The sequence below is a fragment of the Opisthocomus hoazin genome, chromosome 1 (assembly GCF_030867145.1).
Source record: "Opisthocomus hoazin isolate bOpiHoa1 chromosome 1, bOpiHoa1.hap1, whole genome shotgun sequence".
NCBI classification, from domain to species: domain Eukaryota; kingdom Metazoa; phylum Chordata; class Aves; order Opisthocomiformes; family Opisthocomidae; genus Opisthocomus; species Opisthocomus hoazin.
The window spans coordinates 15,279,935-15,298,855 of NC_134414.1; the positions used below are offsets into that span (position 1 = coordinate 15,279,935).

Consider the following 18,921-nt stretch of genomic DNA (forward strand, 5'->3'; position numbering starts at 1 on the left):
GAGTTGTTTCATTAAATGCTTCTTGCACTTGCAGATCACAATTTGGAAACAGAACAAGAAGTAATTTGCTTAAATTGCCTAAGAGAAAGCCAGATCAGGCATTGGGGTAAAAGTTTTCTGGCAGTAAAGAAAAACAAGCCGTGAATTAGTTTGCTGGGGGAGGTTGTGGAGTCCCTGCCCCTGGAGGGTTTGTAAACAGATTGTACAGACATGTGCCAGGTTTTAGGGAGAGTTGATCCTGTCTCGCAGCGGGAGGATGGACTGGTACATCTCCAGGTGCCATCCAGCTGTTTTTTTATTTGAGTCTGCGTGTCTGTGAGGTAGTGGAGCTTAGTATCATGTATTTCTGATCGCAGTCCCCCTCCCTTATGGATGCATACTGCACTGACAAGACCATTAATTTAAATGACCACATTTTGTACTTCGTTTTTTAAATGTGTGGGTGAATTTTGTGCTTCTGAATCTATAGGCAGGATAGAAAAATCAGAATTGGCTCAAGAACCTCCCTGTAAACTTCTGAGTGTGGGAACTGTCTTGTTGCATGTCTCCAACAAAACTGTTTTCAGAGGCGGTGGACCTGTGTGCATCGCCTCACCCACACGGGCAGAGGTGCACTCGTGGGCGAGCGCGTGAACTCTGGGGCTTAGAGGGCTGCCGCAAAGCCAAATCCTGCCTGCTGTGGAACAGATGGACCCTCCAGCATCCAGCAGGACATGAGGGAGCTGACAAGGTCTGCTGCTGCGGAGGGACCCTGGGGCAGCGCCCTTCCCCTCTCTGATCCACGCTGGTGCAGCTGGGAGGTGGCACAGGCACCTTCCTACTGCCAAAATAGCACATTCAGCAAGAAGCTATGTCTGTCTTGCCAAGTTGTGAGCTCCCAAGGAATGCAATCTTCGTGCTGCTGCCAGAGACTAGTGGGGATTATAATCTCATTAATTTTCTTGGAAAGCCGCGGGAGCTGTAAGCGTTAGCCTGGATTACAGCAGGACTAGGGAGGTCATGCTGCCAATTGTCAGCTCTGGCTGGGGAGGTTTGTTTAGGCCAAGCTTTGCTTTTGCTGTGAATAAGACCATATTTCACTTCACCTCTGACATGAATGGATTTAGGGTGGCAGAAGAGGAATTTCAAGAAAAAGAGATTTTTATTATCATTGTGATCAGTGGGAGAGGACTTGGGTGAATCCAGCATCACACAAGTAAAAAGAAACACCGTCATTGCAGCAGGGGAGTCCTGGGCTAAGCAGAGGACTCTGGGTGAAGGGGAGCCCCACAGAGCCGGGGAGACCCAGCGCTGGTGCTTATTTGCTCCACATGCCCAGGAACAAGGCAGCAAACTTCTGACTACATCCCCTAGATATTTAGACACAGATATTTTGTGGCTATACCTCCTATATCATAACCCAGATTGCAGTTAAGTTCCATAGGGAATTAAGTACTTAAAAAAGAGGTAGGCACTAGGATATCGTTTTGGCGCTGGCCTTGCCATCTCACAGTGCCTCTCCAGACTCCCTTATTTATCTAGTTCCCCAGTGTCAGCTGCCTCCTGTTTTCCTTCTGAAAAACTTCAGGTCTCGATCAAGTGTACAAATAAATGAGGGAGACTGGAAGTCCTAAAGAGGATCTTAGTGATCATGGCAATGACCTCGAGTATCTCCCATTAACCCCCAGGCTGCAGGTGGGGTCCGACTGAGGCTTGGCAAAGTCTGCGTGACCCAGCATTCAGACTGATTCACCCTCCCTTTCCGAGTCAGGGGGCGAAGTCGAGAGTGTTTTGGGGTCTTTTGGGGTTTGCAGCTTCAGTTTATGTGCACTTTTGCTTTCTCTACTGCAAGGCAGATATCTTTAGAAAGGTGAATTTATTCATGTTTGTGAAGAGAAAATTCGTGGCAAAAGGTTGGGGGAGAAGAGGGGAACTGGGTTTCCCGAGGTTGGGACTGCAGCCCATGGGGTGAGCAGGCAGCCCCCGCTGCCACAGCCCTGTGGGCGAGTTTTCGGGTCAGCGTCCGAGCTCCCCAGGGACAGGGACTGCTCGCAGACACCCAGCTGTGCCTGCCCCTGTGAGCTCATCCGTTTCAGTGCCAGGTTTTGGCTGGGGAGCAGGTTTCAGCACAGGCTTTGATGCCCATCCCACTGCCTGGTGCAGCTGATGCCCAGCGTGTCCCGTGTCTGCAGCCTCCTCTCCCCGAGGGCTCTCGAGTGTGCCAGCTCCTGCCATGAGCCCCGATCGCGATACCCTGTGGTGTCACTGGGTGCCCTGGGAGGCCAGGAGAAGGCGGGTTAGCCGCTAAGCACCCTGAACATGTGCAGTCCACTTGCAAATTCCTTTTGGGGTATGGTGCTTGAGCAATTTCTGGCTATAAAACTCTCTATTACAAAATCCTTGTGCCATGTTTAGCCCTTCAGTAATTGCATTATATACGTAAGGAGGGCTCAGCTTTAGCTGCCAGCACATATGTACATTGTCATGGCCAAGACCATGAGCAGGATGGAGCAGGTGGAGCGCTTCTGGCTGCTGGCACTCAGCTTGTTCCACCTGCCCTGGGCAGATAGGCAGGGTTGGAAAGAAGAGACTCTGTTTGGGTGCAGTCAGTGTGCCCAGTGTCACCAGTCGATAAAACCCACCAGGATTCCTCTTAGCTGACGCCAGCCTGTGTGCTTGCCCAGAGAGTATCCACCAGCATGATGGCTCTTGCTCAGAAACGGCCGGGGGGTTTCACGGGCACCAGATCCCCAACGGGTGGAAGAGCTGGGCAACGTTCCCTCTGACCCAGGAGATGTAGAGCTGCCCCAGCGATGCCGGCTGTGCTCTTTCCCTGCCCATCAGAGGGGCACCATCCTTCCCCTGGAGAAGCTCCGTGAAGCAAGTGGCCAGAGCCATGCTTGACCCCAACGCGTGCCTACAAGCGGGGGTCCCGGCAGTGCAGGGTGGGTGTGCGGTGCCCCCGTCGCTGCTGACCCCCCGGCATGGCTGACCCCCCGTCCCCCCACAGCTGCGCAGGAAGCAGGCCTACGTGGAGAAGGTGGAGAAGCTGCAGCAGGCGCTGACGCAGCTGCAGGCGGCCTGCGAGAAGAGGGAGCAGATGGAGCGGCGGCTGCGCACGCGCCTGGAGCGGGAGCTGGACTCACTGCGGATGCAGCAGGTGAGGACGGGGCGGTCTGTGTGGGACCCCAGCACGGGGCCTTCGGTGTTGCCTTTGAAGAGGGCGGTCGCTTGCAGCCCTGCCAGGCACCACCCTGCTGTTGGGTTCAGGTCGTTGGGCTTTCCACCTAAGCCTTTCCTTTGGGTGGGATTGTGCATGCCCCAGCAGTGGAAGTGTTCGAGGTGAGGTTGGATGGGGCTTTGAGCCACCTCATCTAGTGGAAGATGTTCCTGCCCATGACAGAGGGGGTTGGAACTAGATGATCTTTGAAGGTCCCTTCCAACCCGAACTGATCTGTGATTCTAACTCCTGATTTTCAGCGGAGGATGGGGGAGCTCTGCAGTGGGGCTGCTGGACACAGCCGAGCCCTGCCTGCTGTGGGGCTGGGAGGTCCTGGCTCAGCCCCTGCCTGTGCCCCCATGCCTGCCAGGGGAGAATGTCCTTCCAGGTTTCTCTCCAGCAATCACAGACTGTGCAAGATCAGCTCCACACTGAAGGAGGAGAGGAAAGGTGCAGTACACGTGGGCATGAAATTTAGCCCGTGGATTCTGGCCGATCTTTTACTAAAAAAGCAAGGTGGGATGATGTGGGGTTAGGTGGGAGCAACGGCTCGGTCAGTATTCATTCTGGACAAAGCTGATGTACTTGGTTCACAGAAACCTCTGTCCATAACAGATCTGGAGACAAATTATAGAATCATTGGATATCTTGAGTTGGAAGGGACCTGTAAGGATCAGGTTCAGTAGTGTCATCATCTTCGGGCAATAAATTATTTAAAATCGGTCCAGTCCAGACTGGCTAGAAGTGTAGTTTTGCATTTCTGTCCCCTTGTTTTTTTGGCAGCCTTGTGTCCTCAGAGGGATAGTGTTACGCTTGTATTTTATGCACACTGATTCCTCTGGATAGGTAACCCAGTCTCTCACATTCTCCTGCATCCTCAAGTCCCAAAGTCCAGTCATCTGTGAAAAGGCGGGCAAGAAGCATGGGGAGGTTGCAGGGAGGATTTCCAGGTTACAGCCAGCACCGAGTGACAAATGCATGGGCACTGCTAAGCAGATATACGAAGCCATATAAGCAAAACATGATGCTCTTGTAACTCTTCAAGGGCTCACTAACAGCTCTGTCGAGAAATGCATCTGCTACAATAACCCTTCCTTGTTTATGAGCCGTTAGTGGAGACCAAAGCAGCTGTCACACGGAGCTTGTGCTGCCGGAAAGCAGAGGGGCTGATCCTGCCGGTGCGATGCGGCTGGGAAACATCAGCGGTTTGCAGGGTCACGAGGTGGCCGGGCCTGAGAGCATCTCCTTCTCACTGGCAGCCCCAGGGCAGGGCAGGTCCCCCAGCACCCCTCCAACACCATCACTGTCGCTGCTGCTCCCTGGAGACCCTTCCCATCCATCTTGGCTCTTCCTTGCTGCTCTACAAGTATGTGTAGTCTTTCTTGCCCTGTCCACCATGGGCTTGTTGTTCTTGTCTTCTTCCAGTAGCTCTTCTCAAATGCCCCTTAGCCTGCTCTCCTCCAGTTTAAAAAAGAAATTGCGTGGGATATGACATGCTAAAGCTGGTGTAAATGAAATAACATTTGAGAAAATTCAATTAAAATTCAAGGGAAGGTAAAACTAGAACTATAAAAAGGTTTGTTCTCTGGGCTGGAATATAGAGACGAATCGATATATTAAGTAACTGGGATGGACTGTCAGCAAAGTTCTCGGGAGTTCAGGCTACGTCTGCTCATTTTGGCAGAAAATTCCTCTGTAACTTACAGATTGCTTCGTTTTATTTTTTTTTTCCCACACTGTGATCAGCAGCTGCATTTTGGCTTGCCACAGTTCTCAAATGCCTACATCAGTTCCTTCTAACAAGTTGTAAGAAGAAAGATGCTCTGACTTCATGTGTCTATGTAGCTTTTAGAGGATACTGGGGTATTTTTTACTATTTATACTTTTTGTTTTATGAGCCACAACCCTGCAATGAATTGTGTTGCTTCAAAATGTGCTGTCTTCTCTGAGTTATCAAAGTTATGTCTACTGAAATATTTTCTCATCGCAGAGGAAAAAAAAGAGCTTGTTTCTCCTTTTTACTGGAGTCAGCAGAAGGAGATGGCAAGCCAGAGTCCCTTCTGTTCCTGGCTTGTTGGTAACCAACTCCAAACGGCAAATCTTCATTATTGGTGATGCATGAGCTAGGACAAAAAAAAATCTTAGCGCTGCCGTCGGAGTGTGCAGGGCTGGCAGAAGTTTGGACTGAGAACAAAGATGAAAGGCGCCCACCACGTCCCAAGATGCCATTTACAGGCCAGGACCGTGCTTCCAAAATACTACCTTCCTGCCAGGGATCTGAGGATATTCGAAGTGTAAGTGCTGGTTTTTACAGGAGCAGAGTCGCAGCTGTTGCTTCTAAGGGCGACTCTGTATCGCACTTCCAGAAAGCAGCTTCCAAACATGTTGCTACCACAGCACAGGCAAAGGCTGCAGCCCTCCCTTGGTGTCTCTAGCTCCCTGTAAGCAGGAGAGAAGTGTCTAGAAGGAGGAAAAGTGGTCTGGAAGACGGAAACGGCAGCTGCAGCCCTCGCTCTGGTGTGCTGGTACTGTGCCAGGGAGCCGCTTTGCTGGTGGAAGTTGTGGTGTAGCATGGGTGAGAAGCCAAGACATGGTTTCCCCTTTAACACAATACTGCGCACTGCAAAGTGTAACAAATCTCTTGCATTTTTTATTGAAAAAAAGATTTAATTCTACTGACTTCTCCCAGAACTTCGTGCCTCTCCCTGCGGTGTGGGCTCATCCCACCCAATCTCTGCTGAGCTGAGGGCTGGATCCCAGCAACAGGGCAAGGGGCAACGGGCACAAACTGAAGCATAGGAAGTTCCAGCTGAACATGAGGAAGAACTTCTTCCCTCTGAGGGTGACGGAGCACTGGAACAGGCTGCCCAGGGAGGTTGTGGAGTCTCCTTCTCTGGAGATATTGAAAACCCGCCTGGACAAGTTCCTCTGCAGCCTGCTGTAGGTGACCCTGCTTCGGCAGGGGGTTGGACTAGATGATGCCCAGAGGTCCCTTCCTACCCCTACCATTCTGTGATCTCCATCCTCCGCTCTTCACTGGCTCTGAAATGAGCTCGGGGCAGCTACCTGTGCCACTTAGGTGCTTTAATTAAGTTCCCGTAACTGGGTGGGACAAATCCTGCCTGGGTGACTGCTTCCTCACAGCGTAGATGCGAAGGGTTATGCACCCATTGCTGCTGGTCAGTATCCCATGGGAGTCACCCTGCAGCACCTGGCGATCTTCTGCCCCTCTGTTTGGGAAGGTACCTGCTGCACCACAGAATGCATCTCCTGAGGGCACATGACAACTAATGTGCCAAGAGACACAGGCATAAATCCATGTCCGGGGTGTGTTCCCAGCTGCTGTTTTAAATAGGTTACATGTGGCTAGGTTACATGTCGCTTTTTTCCCCTGCATTTATGTATAAACCCTCTGGTAATAACTGCCTGCCCATACTGAGCACTGCCCAGCTGTGGGGTGAAGTCCCAGTAAGAATATTTTTTAAAGCTTCATTGCTTCTTTTTCCTACCAGCTTTATTTCCTACCTTTTGCCTTGGCTTGGCGTATCCCATGAAATCCCTGCACATCCAGGGAGCAGCCGGACCCCTGCTTCTGTCAGCATGATCCGGAGAAGCGTGTGCTGGGGTTGCACACATGGCCAACCTGCCTGTCCTCCTGCAACCTGAGGGGTTTAGCCTGGGGTTTCCACCTGCCCTGGGGATGTCAAAAGACGTGGGGATGACTTTGTGTGCTATGGAGAAGGTGTGGGGAAAAAATGGCCAGCAGCTCCTGTACTTGTGGTGAATATCTCTTGCTGTTCCCATCGGCAGAGGCAGGGCAGCTACCAGACGAGCAGCCTCCCGGAGCACAACGCCCCGGCCCTGATGGAGCTGGTGCGGGAGAAGGAGGAGAGGATCCTGGCCCTGGAAGCTGACATGACCAAGTGGGAGCAGAAGTACCTGGAGGAGAGTACGATCAGGCACTTTGCCATGAATGCCGTGGCCACAGCTGCAACGGAGAGGTAAGATGGCCTTGCTGCATGCGGGCAGCTCTCTTCACCGCAGAAAGCATGGAGGAATAATAAAGAATGGATGTTTTCTCGAGGCTGGATTTTGCTTGCCTTCCCCTGCTGAGTCGCGCCGCCAGGGTTAATGCACCTCTCCGTGGTGTCATGCCAGTGAGATACATTAGTCGGTTAAGAGAGGATTTACCCTTCTGACCAGGTCCAAAAGTTTATCAAATCCAGGCACCAGGCTCAAGCAGTTGCCTCAAGGGCAAAGTCTCGGGCCGCCAGATTACACAGCGCAGGTAAGGCAGCTCCTCCCCAGCGCACCGATGGAGCGAGCGGGGGCTGTTGGTATGTGGCTGCATCCATCCCATGGTCTGCAGCGTGGTTGTTTAACCTAGCTTTCAAAACCTGTAACGAGGGAAATTTTGTGGCTTATAAGTCCCCTGTTTCACTGCTTCATTAAGCTTCAAATTAAAAAAGTTCTCCTGATAGCTAAACTAAACCTCTTCTGAGGCGAACTACCTCTATTGATTCTTGTCCTTCCCAGATGTACATGATGAGCAACAGATGACAGTCAACACTGTAGCAGCCTTGGAGGACAGATATCCCCTGTTGTATCTTCCCTGGCCTGAACCAACTTCATTCCTTCAGCCATTCCTCACATGTCCTAGTGTAGACCCCTTCCCATTCCTGTTGCGTTTGTCTGGACTGTCTCCAGTTTGTGTGTGTCAAAGCATGGTGCCCGAAGGCACACAAGCACTGCAGTGAGGCTTTCCAGCGATGAGGAGGATGGGACAGATAACTTCTCGCCCCAGTTTCTTAGAAGCCAAATGCCTTGAAAACATCCTAAAATGAGATTTCCCTTTGAAATGCGGTTAAGTGCGTGACTCAGGGTGATCCTTTTCTTTTGCACTCCAGTCTAGGCAGCAATTCCTGTGCCATTTTTCACTTTCGAAAGCGTACAATTTTATTTCTTGTTTGTGATGTAGTCTTGTTGACTTGGGACCATTTTCCTGGTGAGTGAGTCCCTCTGACAGCTGACTCTGTCCTTCAGGATGGTTGTTAACCCCGTGGTGGTTGCCCATGATTTCAGCATGCTCACTGTTCCATCAGCCCAGTTAATTAATGGTGTTAATGACAAAACCCAAGCTAAGAGTAGAATCATAGAATCATAGAATGCTTTGGGTTGGAGGGGACCTTTAGAGGTCATCTAGCCCAACCCCTCCTGCAGTGGGGGGATCTTTAGCTAGATCAGGTTGCTCAGAGCCCCATCCAACTTGACCTTGAAGAGTAGCCCACAGCAATATGACCCAATGCCAGACAGCCATCCAGTTGACAGGCAACCATCGCTAGCTTGCTTTTCAGATGTAGGTTTGGGACGTTCTTTGCAAGCGCCAGTCTCGCTTGCAAAAGCCACCCTCGCGGTCTCAGGAGCCCAGCTCACCGTGTTGAACCGCTTTGCCAGGGACGCCTCGGCCCCGAGCCACTCACGCAACGGCAGCTACGGCGAGAGCACACTGGAGATGCGGGGCTGGCAGGAGGAGGAGGAGATCATGCAAGCCAACCGGCGCTGCCAGGACATGGAGTACACGTAAGGGGCCATCACACCATACCTGCTTGTCGGGGGGTTTGGGGTTGGGAGCAGATAAACCCAGGATGCCCTTCTACTCCTGCATGCGTGCCTGGAAAGGAGGGACTTAGCTTCACTTTGACTTAGTTTTGCTCTTCAGCATTAAAACAGGGATTAAAGAGTTGCTGTGGTTAGATAATTTGCTCCCTACCTTCCCGTTAAACCTTCTTTGTGCCAAGATTACCTTCTTACAAAACAGAGGCTGTTCCAATATTGAAAATAGGTTAGCATGCAAGGAAGCCAAATGCTTGTTTAATCTCAGTGAAAATCCCCTTCTGGAAACAAGAGCGTCTGGCCGTAAAAGCTGAAGTTGTAATCCCACTCCTACACAATGAGCAACGCGAGGGCTTGCCTTTGCCTCGCTCTTCGCTCCTTGCCTGCTTATTGCTCTTTCTACATACACAGAGTTTCCCACATCCAAGCTGTGTGACGGTCACGCTGGCGATTAGGAACAAACCTGCAAAATTTAGCACCATAAGCACCACTAAAAAAGATGTGTTTGCAAGTAGTAGAAGATATAAAATAAACTTATTTGGGCACAGGTAGTCAGCAAGACTAACGTTCATTGGTGCAGATACTTCTCCATTTTCAGCACCCAAGTGGACATGTGGCCTTGTAGTTCAGTAAGTGTTAGACCTGGGCAGTGTTTTTAATCCAGACTTCTCTCCTGGTGAAAAGTGGCCTTTAATGAGTAAAAATCCCTGGAGGAAGTTTATGTATTCCTCTATTTTTTTTCTGAAAAACTGTTTAAAATCTGTTCTTCAGTGTTGGCTTCCCCACAAAATCACCAGTCTGCAGGCACTTTTATAAACAGGTGTATTTGTTGCTGTTTGTGGAAATAATTGGTGATTGTTTTTACTGGGTTTGTTTTTTGTTTTCCACTCAGATGTGAGCTAATCCTGCTTCCAGTGAAATAATGGAGTTTTGCCATTGGCTTCATTAAAGATAGATTAGGATCTTGTGTTTTCATTGCAAATTAGACATCTGATTATGAAAACTAATGCCAACATGAAGTTACTAGCTATCTCCTTTGTACGTGAAGGTTTTCCAGATGTGGCAGTTTAGCTTTCCCTGCTTCACAAGATGCAGCTGCATTGGACTATATGTTGTACATCACAGTCAAGATATAGTCATCTGGCTGTCGTATTGTATATGTATAATTATTTTTTTTTAAATGTGGTTTTGTACTCTTTCGATATGATTTGGTGTTAATCATTCCTGGAGAAAAGTCTCAGATAATCCTGGTTTTTGTGATCTGAGAGTCTTCGGGGTCTGTAGGAGAGAAGTAGCGAGTCTTGCTCGGCTCTGCACACCACGTGCTGATCGTTTCTGCAGTGGTGAGGGAGAAGCAAGAACCCAGCCCAGCTGTTAGAAAAACCAAAGGGAACCTTTCCGCTCGCTTCAGCGGGTCTTTGCTCCAGCTGATGACAGACTTGAATCGTGGGGTTAACTCAGTCTGCCAAAGGAGCGTTTCCAGATTTGGCCCCAATTTGTTATAGGGGTGGACATTGCCCATGTGTTTGTATTCTGGTGAAGGCAGCAATCCACAGCTCGGTCAGGATACTGCCCTCATTGCTCCTGCTGGGTTGGTAAAGCTACAGCAATAAATAGATAAGTTCAGTTAACCTTGCAGAAAAGAGTTCCCAGTTTTGGCGTAAGAGCCGGAAACACTTCCAGGTTCAAGGTGCGTGGTTATCCTCAGAGGAACTGGTGGGAGCTGCCTTGTCTGAGTCACTCAAAACTGGAGGGGACAGAAGATCAGGGCACGTACCCAGGACCCGTCCTGCTGCCCCAGGGTGGGGAGAGCTGCCTGTATAAATGCTTCTTCCATTCCAGTAAGCAGAGCGTTCATATTTTGGCAGAATAAAGAATCTCCATGCAAAAATAATTGAGAAGGATGCCATGATCAAGGTCCTTCAGCAACGGTCACGGAAGGACCTTGGGAAAGCCGACAGCAGCAGCCTGCGACCGGCTCGGTCCGTCCCCTCCATCGCCGCTGCAACAGGCACGCATTCGCGCCAGACCTCGCTCACCAGCAACCAGATAGCTGAGGAGAAGAAGGAAGAGAAGATCTGGAAGGGAAGCATAGGTGAGCTCAGTTTCTGGTGAAGTTTTGGCTCATCCATTGCTTTGTCCTAAACCTCCTGCTTGAGCTTAGCACGTGTCCCAGCCACAGCCACATTTCCAGAGGACTTCCCATGGGAAGAACATTTGTTCTTGTACTGAAGTAAAAAATCAGTCATTTTTTAACCTTGCGTTATATCTTGATTACATTTTTAATCCTCTTCATTGTTCTGTACTGATTATAGCAAGCCATAGTTGGGGGAAATCTTCCCAGACACATGCAGATGATATTTGTAATTTCGTGGGACTAAATCATAGAATCATTAAGGTTGGAAAAGACCTCTAAGATCATGAAGACCAACCGCCAACCCATCAGTCACCACCGAATAATGATTACGGGCTAGAAAGAAATCCTGGTTAAACAAGAGGGTGAGCGTCCCTTTGGATAGGAGTGCGTGATGTGATGCGGCAGCTAAATGGGAAAATGGCTGCAGGACTGTGGCATGGGGCCGCACGGGATGAGCACTGGGAAGGCGTGCAAGGCTGTGCCAGGGGTAGGTACCACTGGGATGGGGGTGCAGAAGGGGATGGAGGAAAATGCAGCTGCTCTCAAAAGGCTGTTTCTGTAGAAGGCCACGCGGATGTCAGGAGAAGAGCAACAGGAGGTGTCAAGGGGAAAAGCTAAGCCGAGCTGAGGGCTGGTGACATATTCAGATCAAAGCCTTGTAGCTCTTGAGTGGGACAGGGGAACAGCACTTACGTTCAAGCCAAGATGTGACTGACTTCCATGTGTTTTCAGGGCTACTTTTGGGGAAGGAGCACCACGACCACCCATCGAGCTCCTCGCTGCCTCCTCCACTGCCCTCCTTGTCGTGCATGCCCGTCCCGGTGCCGGCGGCCTCCCACGCGAAAACGGGCAGCAAAGACAGCAGCACCCAGACAGACAAAAGCGCCGAGCTCTTCTGGCCCGCAGCCGCCTCCTTCCCCGGCCGCGGACGCCTGGGTACCACCCCGTCGCACAGCCCGGCCCCGCGGCCCCCGGGGACACGAGTGACCGGCGAGAAACTGGGTGAGCTCTGCCAGATCCCCGCGTTGGTGTGAAACGCCAGGGCTGTCAGCGGATCCCCGGAGACACGCCGGTGTTGACGGAGGGGTGATGCCTTCACAGATCGTAAGGTTTCTTCAGGGGAACTAAAATCGTAGGGAGAGAACTTTCCAGGGTTGCCCGGTCTGGCTTTGCAGAGGTTCCTGCTCGGCAGCTTCTGTAAAGCTCCTCCCTTGCCTGTGGCAGGCAGAGTTTCCAACAAATGCAATTACTCATGCTGCCAAAGATAGAATTACAGAGTTTCACACCTTGAAAACACTGCACACCTGCTCACGTACTCAGACCCTTCTCTTGTTTTCAACTTAAACCATGGTTAGTGAGGCACCATTTTCTCCCTAATTTTTAAAGGAAACCTGGGGAGAAATGGTAAGGAGAAAGTGGAGATTTGGGGCAGGGGCATAAACAAATAGGATTTTAATTAGTTTTGAAAGGTGGAAACTGCTGGTTTGCAGTCCTAGCAAGGGACACGTTTGTTTTACTCACGTTATTTTGAAAAAGCCAGTTTCCTATGTGTTCATCTTGCCTCAGAAGCAAGCCTTCCCTCTAAAAACATGCCAGGTATCACGAATAGGGCAGAGTATCACTGATTCCTTGAAACTCTGGATTACTGTGTTTTAGGCAATCCAGATTAGAATTTGTTGCCAGGTACTCTTAGAATAACCTTTCAAGCTGTTCCTGCTTGTAAGAAATTAGAGTACTCCTCCTCCCTGAATTTGACGTTCGAGAACTGTGATGATGAAGATAAACACCTAACAACATCTGTCATACATTGTGATAATTGGCCATATGCATTCTCTTAGCCCATCCCACTGGCAAAGTAATGCATTTCAGATTAAACCACCTACCAGATCATTTGTGTACTGCCTTCATGGTGTTTTAAACTCCTAAATTCTGTACCTGATGCGGAATAGGAGCATACGTGCGGAGAGCTGCCATGGATCAGATGACAAGTAGGAGCTTGGAGAAGTGATGTAGACCTTTCACAAATGCCTGTTTCTCTCTAGGGCCACAGCTAAAGAAGTGCTTTGGTCTGTATCTCTTAAACACCATCTTTATGCCTGCCCTTGGGGTCTGTGCGCACCAACGCACCTCCTGGCATTGTGCCGGGAATTCGCCATGACGTGTTCTCGGCTTCCTGAGCAAATGTGGCTTTCAGCGTGCAGGACATACAGTTAAGATGTGCTCCACCACCACGCCCAAAAAAATGGTTTTATATTTGCATGGAACAATTTGCTGATGAATTTGAGCTGAAGACCAACTGTCCCTTCTTCTCATTGCAGAGAACTCAAGCCACGGGAAGCTGCCTGAAAGCAAAGGCAGAGTGAGCAGCTTGCTCCACAAGCCGGAGTTTCCAGATACGGACATGATGGAAGTCCTCATCTGAGCAGAGGACGGCATCTCTGGGGTTTCATGTGCATACAGCTGTGTCCAAGGTGGTCCTCGCTCTGCTAACCTTAAAAACTAACCCTGAGAGTTTGAAGAAAGAGCAAGTTTGTGCCCGAAACGAAGCCTGAGTCTGGTATGTTGAGACTTTGGACCAGGCGAGAAGTGAAGAGCGCTGAACAGGAGCGATGAAATGAACGTCTGGGATTTTCTGAGCAGAAAGGGGTGTTGAAAATGGAATGTGGCGTGAGAAGGGGATCGTTGAGGGAGAAGGAAACTGCATTTTCTGGTGTAAAGAGAAGGTAGCAAAGTTACAGACTGGGTGCGAACTGCCGCTCTGTTATCCTGCCTCTCCGCAGCTGGGACAGCGAGTGAAATCCCGGCTCTTCTGAGGCCAGGGCGAGTCTGGATAACCCAAGAGAAACTTGCATCTTCCTCAGTATCAATTCATTTCTCAGAAGTATTCACTGTGTAATTTCGGTGAATAATTGGTCGGTAGATGTGCCCGGCCGGTTCTTGTAAGTATTTGTCCGAAGCGGTGTGGTTTTCCTGGGCAGGTCAGGTGCCTCTCTCCTGGCTGGACCAGTGTAGCTCTTGGATCTGGATTTACAGTGCAAATATTCGTGTCTTGCAACCTCCGAGCTTGCCAAGACTTCTTTTTTTGGTCGGAGCAGTTGTTGGCTGGAATTCCCATGGAGGATGAGAATAGAGGGGGGAGGAGGACCCTGCTGAAGCAGTCCCTTTTGTAAGGGTGGGGAGGTGTCAGGAGGGGAAGTTGGGGGGGGATCCCGGCAGCTCCCGGCAGGGCTCTGCGGTGCAGAAGCTCGTTCAGAGGGGGTTGCGTGGGTGCGTTTCCAGTGGGGTTAAGCTGAGCTTGCGTGTGAGATCAGAAGATGCCTCTAACTGTGCCCTGGTTCATAGCAGCAGAAGAATCAGTGTTTTTGTGGTAAGAACAGGATTTTTGCTTCTTTTCAGTGCCTACACCCAAATCCTTGCTTGTATGCTTCCTTGAGCATACAAACCTGCCGTTGAAGCTGATGTGGGACTGGGCATCAAGGGGTGTAGGATCAGGCCAGGAAGACTTTAACTGCAAAGCAGAGCATGGGCATCGTCTGTTCTCTGTGCTGAGCTGCGGTTTCTTTTCACCTTGTTTTACCCTGGACAGAACGTTTCTCATTTTCGGTGCAGTCCCCGATTTCGGTAAGAGGCGGCGGCTGTCTGTAAGAAGGCCAACTCACCAGCTGTGTGAAGCACGGCGTACGATTTCCTTCACGCATTGCACATGCTGATGGGGAAATCTTCCTCTCTGAGGTATTTTTGTATTGGCTTTGCGGTTCCTGAACCTTGTGGTGCACAGTAACGGCATTGGGAAGAACCTGGCTTTCGGAAAAAGGGCGATGGGCTTTGATGTGAAGCTGCCTAGAGCGGAAGAATGATGGGTGCTGGAAGTAATCATGTGCGTAGAGCTGGCTCAGGGTCACCCCTTCCGGCAGGTACCCAGTTGGAGTCCTTGATTGTGAGGACACCAGGCACTTGAAACACTGCTTTCACTGAAAACTGAAGTCCTTGCAACCTCAGCGCCCGCAGGGGCCAGAGCCCTGCACTCAGTACTGCCTGGCTGATACCTTCTTTTTAAAAACAAAAATGCGATGTTAAATCTATGCACTTGTTTTTGTGTGTACGTAGAATGAGACGTGTGTCGGTGTCTCCCTCTTTGTGGTTTTTGCACTTGTTAAACGAAGTAGTGGCGGGCAGGTTGTGCGGGCAGGCGACCTGTGTGTTCTGAGTATTAGCAGCTTTGCATTGTGCAACCAAATGTGTAAAACCCTTGGAAGATGTTACGCAGCTTAATATATGCCTTGTAAAATATTTTTTTTTCTCTAAAGTTAATTTAAAGGTTGTAAGTGTTTGCATAAAAGCCGGGCCCGTGCGTGGCAGCAGCGCTGACCCACCTCTGTTCCTCTTCCTCGAGTGTCTGTGGTGGGAGCGGGGCAGGAGGAAGACGAGGCAAGGGAATACAAGTAAAATGATGGTGAAATATTTCATTTCATCATTTTCCTCCAAGAAATAAGTACACCCAGGTGCTTGGAAGCCCCCAAGCATTTTATTACTGGCTGTGTTATTTCTTTTGATGAAACTATTTAATAATTTGTGTACAGGCAGACAGCTAGGCATCCAGCAGAAGCAGTGTTGGATCAGCGTGCGTGATGGGGCTTTCAGTTGTGTTTGGTAGTGGTGCAGCTCAGCTTCTCCAGGTCAGCTGGAGTACAGCGCTCCTCCTCCTCCTCCTGCTGCTTGTGGAGACCACAGTCCCTCCAGGTTCTGTGTCCCAAGGTGTGTTTACAACCGGTGCTCCCCAGATTCATGGTCACATAACAGAAAACTGTTCCTTAGACACTACGGCGTAGGCAACTCTTGGTGTAGGCAACAACAGCTCAAATAAACCCAAAGGTTTGCTCTCCTCAATTACGCTGAACTCAGGAGATGTTAGTTTTTCTGGAGGGAAGTTCGGGAGGACCAGCAGGTCTCCCCCCAGCCCGAGCACTAGCAGGACTTGCGTGGAGCACTGCCGCCGTAAATCAGCCCCTCTCAGCAGAGCAGCGCAGCTCCATTTGTGCTGGCTTTCCCAGCTCTTTGAACTGTTTTGTGTTTTGGGAAACTGTGCTGTAGCCATTCCAGGTGACGTTGGTAACTAGTTGTAAAATACTGTCATTTTTTATTGTCGTTGCTTGTATAGAGGAGCTGGTGTACAGTGTTGTACAGCTGGAGGGTTATTTGTACATAGGGGGGAAGATGAAGAACGTTGTGTGTCACCCACAGCAAATATTGATGTTGTTGGTCAGCCAAAGATTCTTTGCTGTTTAAACTTGTGCCTTAATATTGTATATAATAAATGTGTAAACATGTCTCTTTTCTCACTTTTCCAGTGTGGCTATATTCAGTCCCCAAGAAGAAAGGACTTTTTAAACAATCCTCTAAGTTTTGCACACAACGTGGTAAGACTAAGAAGGGAAGCCTCGGGGGCTTTAAGGTTGCGTCCCCTCTGTTTTTCATCGCAGTTGATGGAAGGCCCCACAGCAGGTGCCATCGGTATGAGTATCTGGGCAAGAAACCAGCGTGTCTGCAGAGCAGAGGGTCACACTGGGGGCTGTGCCAGGCAAGAAGAGCAGGATTTTAGCGAGATCATCTTCACCTGAAGGAAATGAGGGTGGAAAGGTAGCGAGACACTCTGGCAAAGATCTGAAGATCCTTCAGCCCTGCATTCCCGCGAAGCGTAGCACTCCCGTTGGTACTTTGGTTATTTTTTCTTGAGGGTCTGGGGCTGCTTTGTTTGACAGGTGTTGGATCAGCGTGAAGGAGATGCCTCAGTAGGTTGTAGATCTGGAGATCTTGAATTACTGTAACGTCCTCAGTAAGGAATACAGATCAGATCCCATTTCAAGCTGCTCTGCGGGCAGAGGGAGTGCTCCGGCCCGGTGGAAATGCTGCCCGTATGTTTGCTTATGCAACTGAAATAAACTGGGGGAGGGGAGCAGAAGTTCCCCAAGTGTCTGGCTTTGAGTAAGGGAGGTTTGCTCAGCAGGCTCTCACATGCTCTTGGAAGTGCCTGTTAGAAGATTCCTGAATCGGGTCCCGGGGAGCTGCAGGCACGCAAGGCGTGGAAGCCACTGAGGGCATCTCTCCCCTGTGGCCTCTCCTCTGCCTGCCCCAACCTCCTCTCCCCAAACCCTCACAGGCAGTAAAAACCCAACTTGCCCTGGGCAGGAGTGTGTCAGCAAGGACCCAGGGCTTTCGCAGAAACTCAGGCAGCGGTTTGCTTCACCCACATCCCAGCACCTCGTGTTCCTCGTGCAGGCGCAGGTCAGCCTGCTCCATCTGATCACTCCGTCTTCAAGACGTGGCAGCTGGAAGTATTTCTAGTGCCCTGTCACTTTGCCACCAAGAACAAAGATTTGGTTATTGCTGAGATTGTGGCTTTTCAGCTTTCTTCAAGTCGAGATTTGACAGTAAGATTTGGGGCTTAGCTTGGTTTTTCAAGGCCATGAGAGGAAAGAAATCAAGAAATGCAAAACCAGTATTAGGGTGGGGAAACCCTCATGGCTGGCTGTGCTCAGGTATGGCAAGAAGGGGGTTTATCCCATTTCTGGGTCGTGTCTTCAGCACCGATGCTCCAGCCAAAAACCAGGAACATGACTGCAAGGCCGTCTCCAATTTAGGTACATTTTGCATGTTTAACTTCAGGGGGAAAAAACCAGCACAAAGAAGCAAACTTCAGCGTCAGTTTGTTTCAACACGAAATCTCTGATGACCGCGTGTTCCCAGAAGTGAGTGCTGGGCAGTGGGCTCCTTGCTTACCACGTACAGGGGGAGAGCTCAGGAAAGCTAAAAATATTCACAAAATTGCCATTTACAGGCATTCAGAAATCACGAGTCAAGTCTCAAAACAAAGAGACGTTTTTAGGATTTGCTTGGCTTCTGTACAGCAGCGACAGCTCTTCTGCTCCGGTTTGTTACCGTATTGGGGGCTTTCTCTTCCCTGTGCGTGGGAACAAATGTGCAGACAGCGGTGAGGCGCGTTCTTGGGGAAAACCTGTGACTTCTCACATTGTTTAACACCTCTCAGAGCTGGACTTACGGCACGCTGCGGTGAAACGCACGCAAAGCGCAGGCATCCCTCACCGGAGGGAAGGATGCTGCCGGGTGCCCGCTCGCCGCTGGGATCCCCAGTCTGGGCTCTGGATGCAGCCCGACAAAACAGGCTGGGTATGAGCATCACTCTGGGTTCCTGGGCCACCCTTAGCGGGGTTTGAGCACCCCAGTGGGTTTCTGGGCCACCCTTAGCTGGGTTTCAGCATCCTGATGGGTTCCTGGGCCACCCTTATCCAGGTCTGAGCATCCCACTGGGTTCCTGGGTCACCCTTAGCGGGGTCTGAGCACCCCACTGGGTTCCTGGGCCACCCTTAGCTGGGTTTGAGCACCCCGCTGGGTTCCTGGGCCACCCTTAGCCAGATTTCAGCATCCTGCTGGGTTCCTGGGCCACCCTTAGCGGGGTTTTTGGGTCCCCTGTGGCGGATAAGGTGCTCGCCCAGAAAGTGGACAGTGTGGGGGTGGGGGAGCCCCATCGGGTCAGTGGTACCTGCTGGGGTCTGTGCCAGGCTGCCCTTCCCGGCCGGCAGCCAGCAGCGACGGGGGCTTGAAAGACCAACTGCGTGTGGACCCCAAGACCCATCTGCTTGCAGATCTCCAGCTCTTGTTAGGGAGATCATGGAAATTTGGGAAACACTCCTCCTCGCCCCCACGGCGCAAGAGTGCTGTTCAGGCAGCAGCCTGGGGGGAAAGCAAAGCGCAGGGATGTGCCTGAGGCCAGTGCTGAGCTGTGCCCTGTGCTGGCACTGCACCAGCGTGCTGGGCATGGACCCGCTCCTTGAATCCCAGTACTAAAACTGGTGGACCCAGTGGTCCCACAAGCCTGAAGGTAACAACCCCCCCTCTCTGCAGACCAAAGCAAATGGGGGAAACAGGGTGCAGTATGCAGAAGTGCGATACCCTC

The 18,921-nt window shown here is 50.7% G+C and overlaps 1 protein-coding gene across 7 annotated transcripts in view; it reads left to right on the plus strand.

The window, feature by feature from the left end:
• AMOTL1 (angiomotin like 1) overlaps positions 1 to 14,106 on the plus strand; it is a 92,931-nt gene extending 78,825 nt beyond the window's left edge. For all 7 annotated transcript variants that reach the window (XM_075417529.1, XM_075417549.1, XM_075417575.1 and 4 more), the window contains 6 exons: positions 2,990 to 3,139; positions 7,010 to 7,200; positions 8,654 to 8,779; positions 10,681 to 10,907; positions 11,682 to 11,951; positions 13,268 to 14,106. In XM_075417529.1, coding sequence (XP_075273644.1) covers positions 2,990 to 3,139; positions 7,010 to 7,200; positions 8,654 to 8,779; positions 10,681 to 10,907; positions 11,682 to 11,951; positions 13,268 to 13,371 — 1,068 coding nt within the window. In that variant the 3' untranslated portion in view covers positions 13,372 to 14,106. The remainder of the gene's footprint in view (positions 1 to 2,989; positions 3,140 to 7,009; positions 7,201 to 8,653; positions 8,780 to 10,680; positions 10,908 to 11,681; positions 11,952 to 13,267) is intronic.
• The last annotated feature ends 4,815 nt before the right edge of the window (positions 14,107 to 18,921 follow it).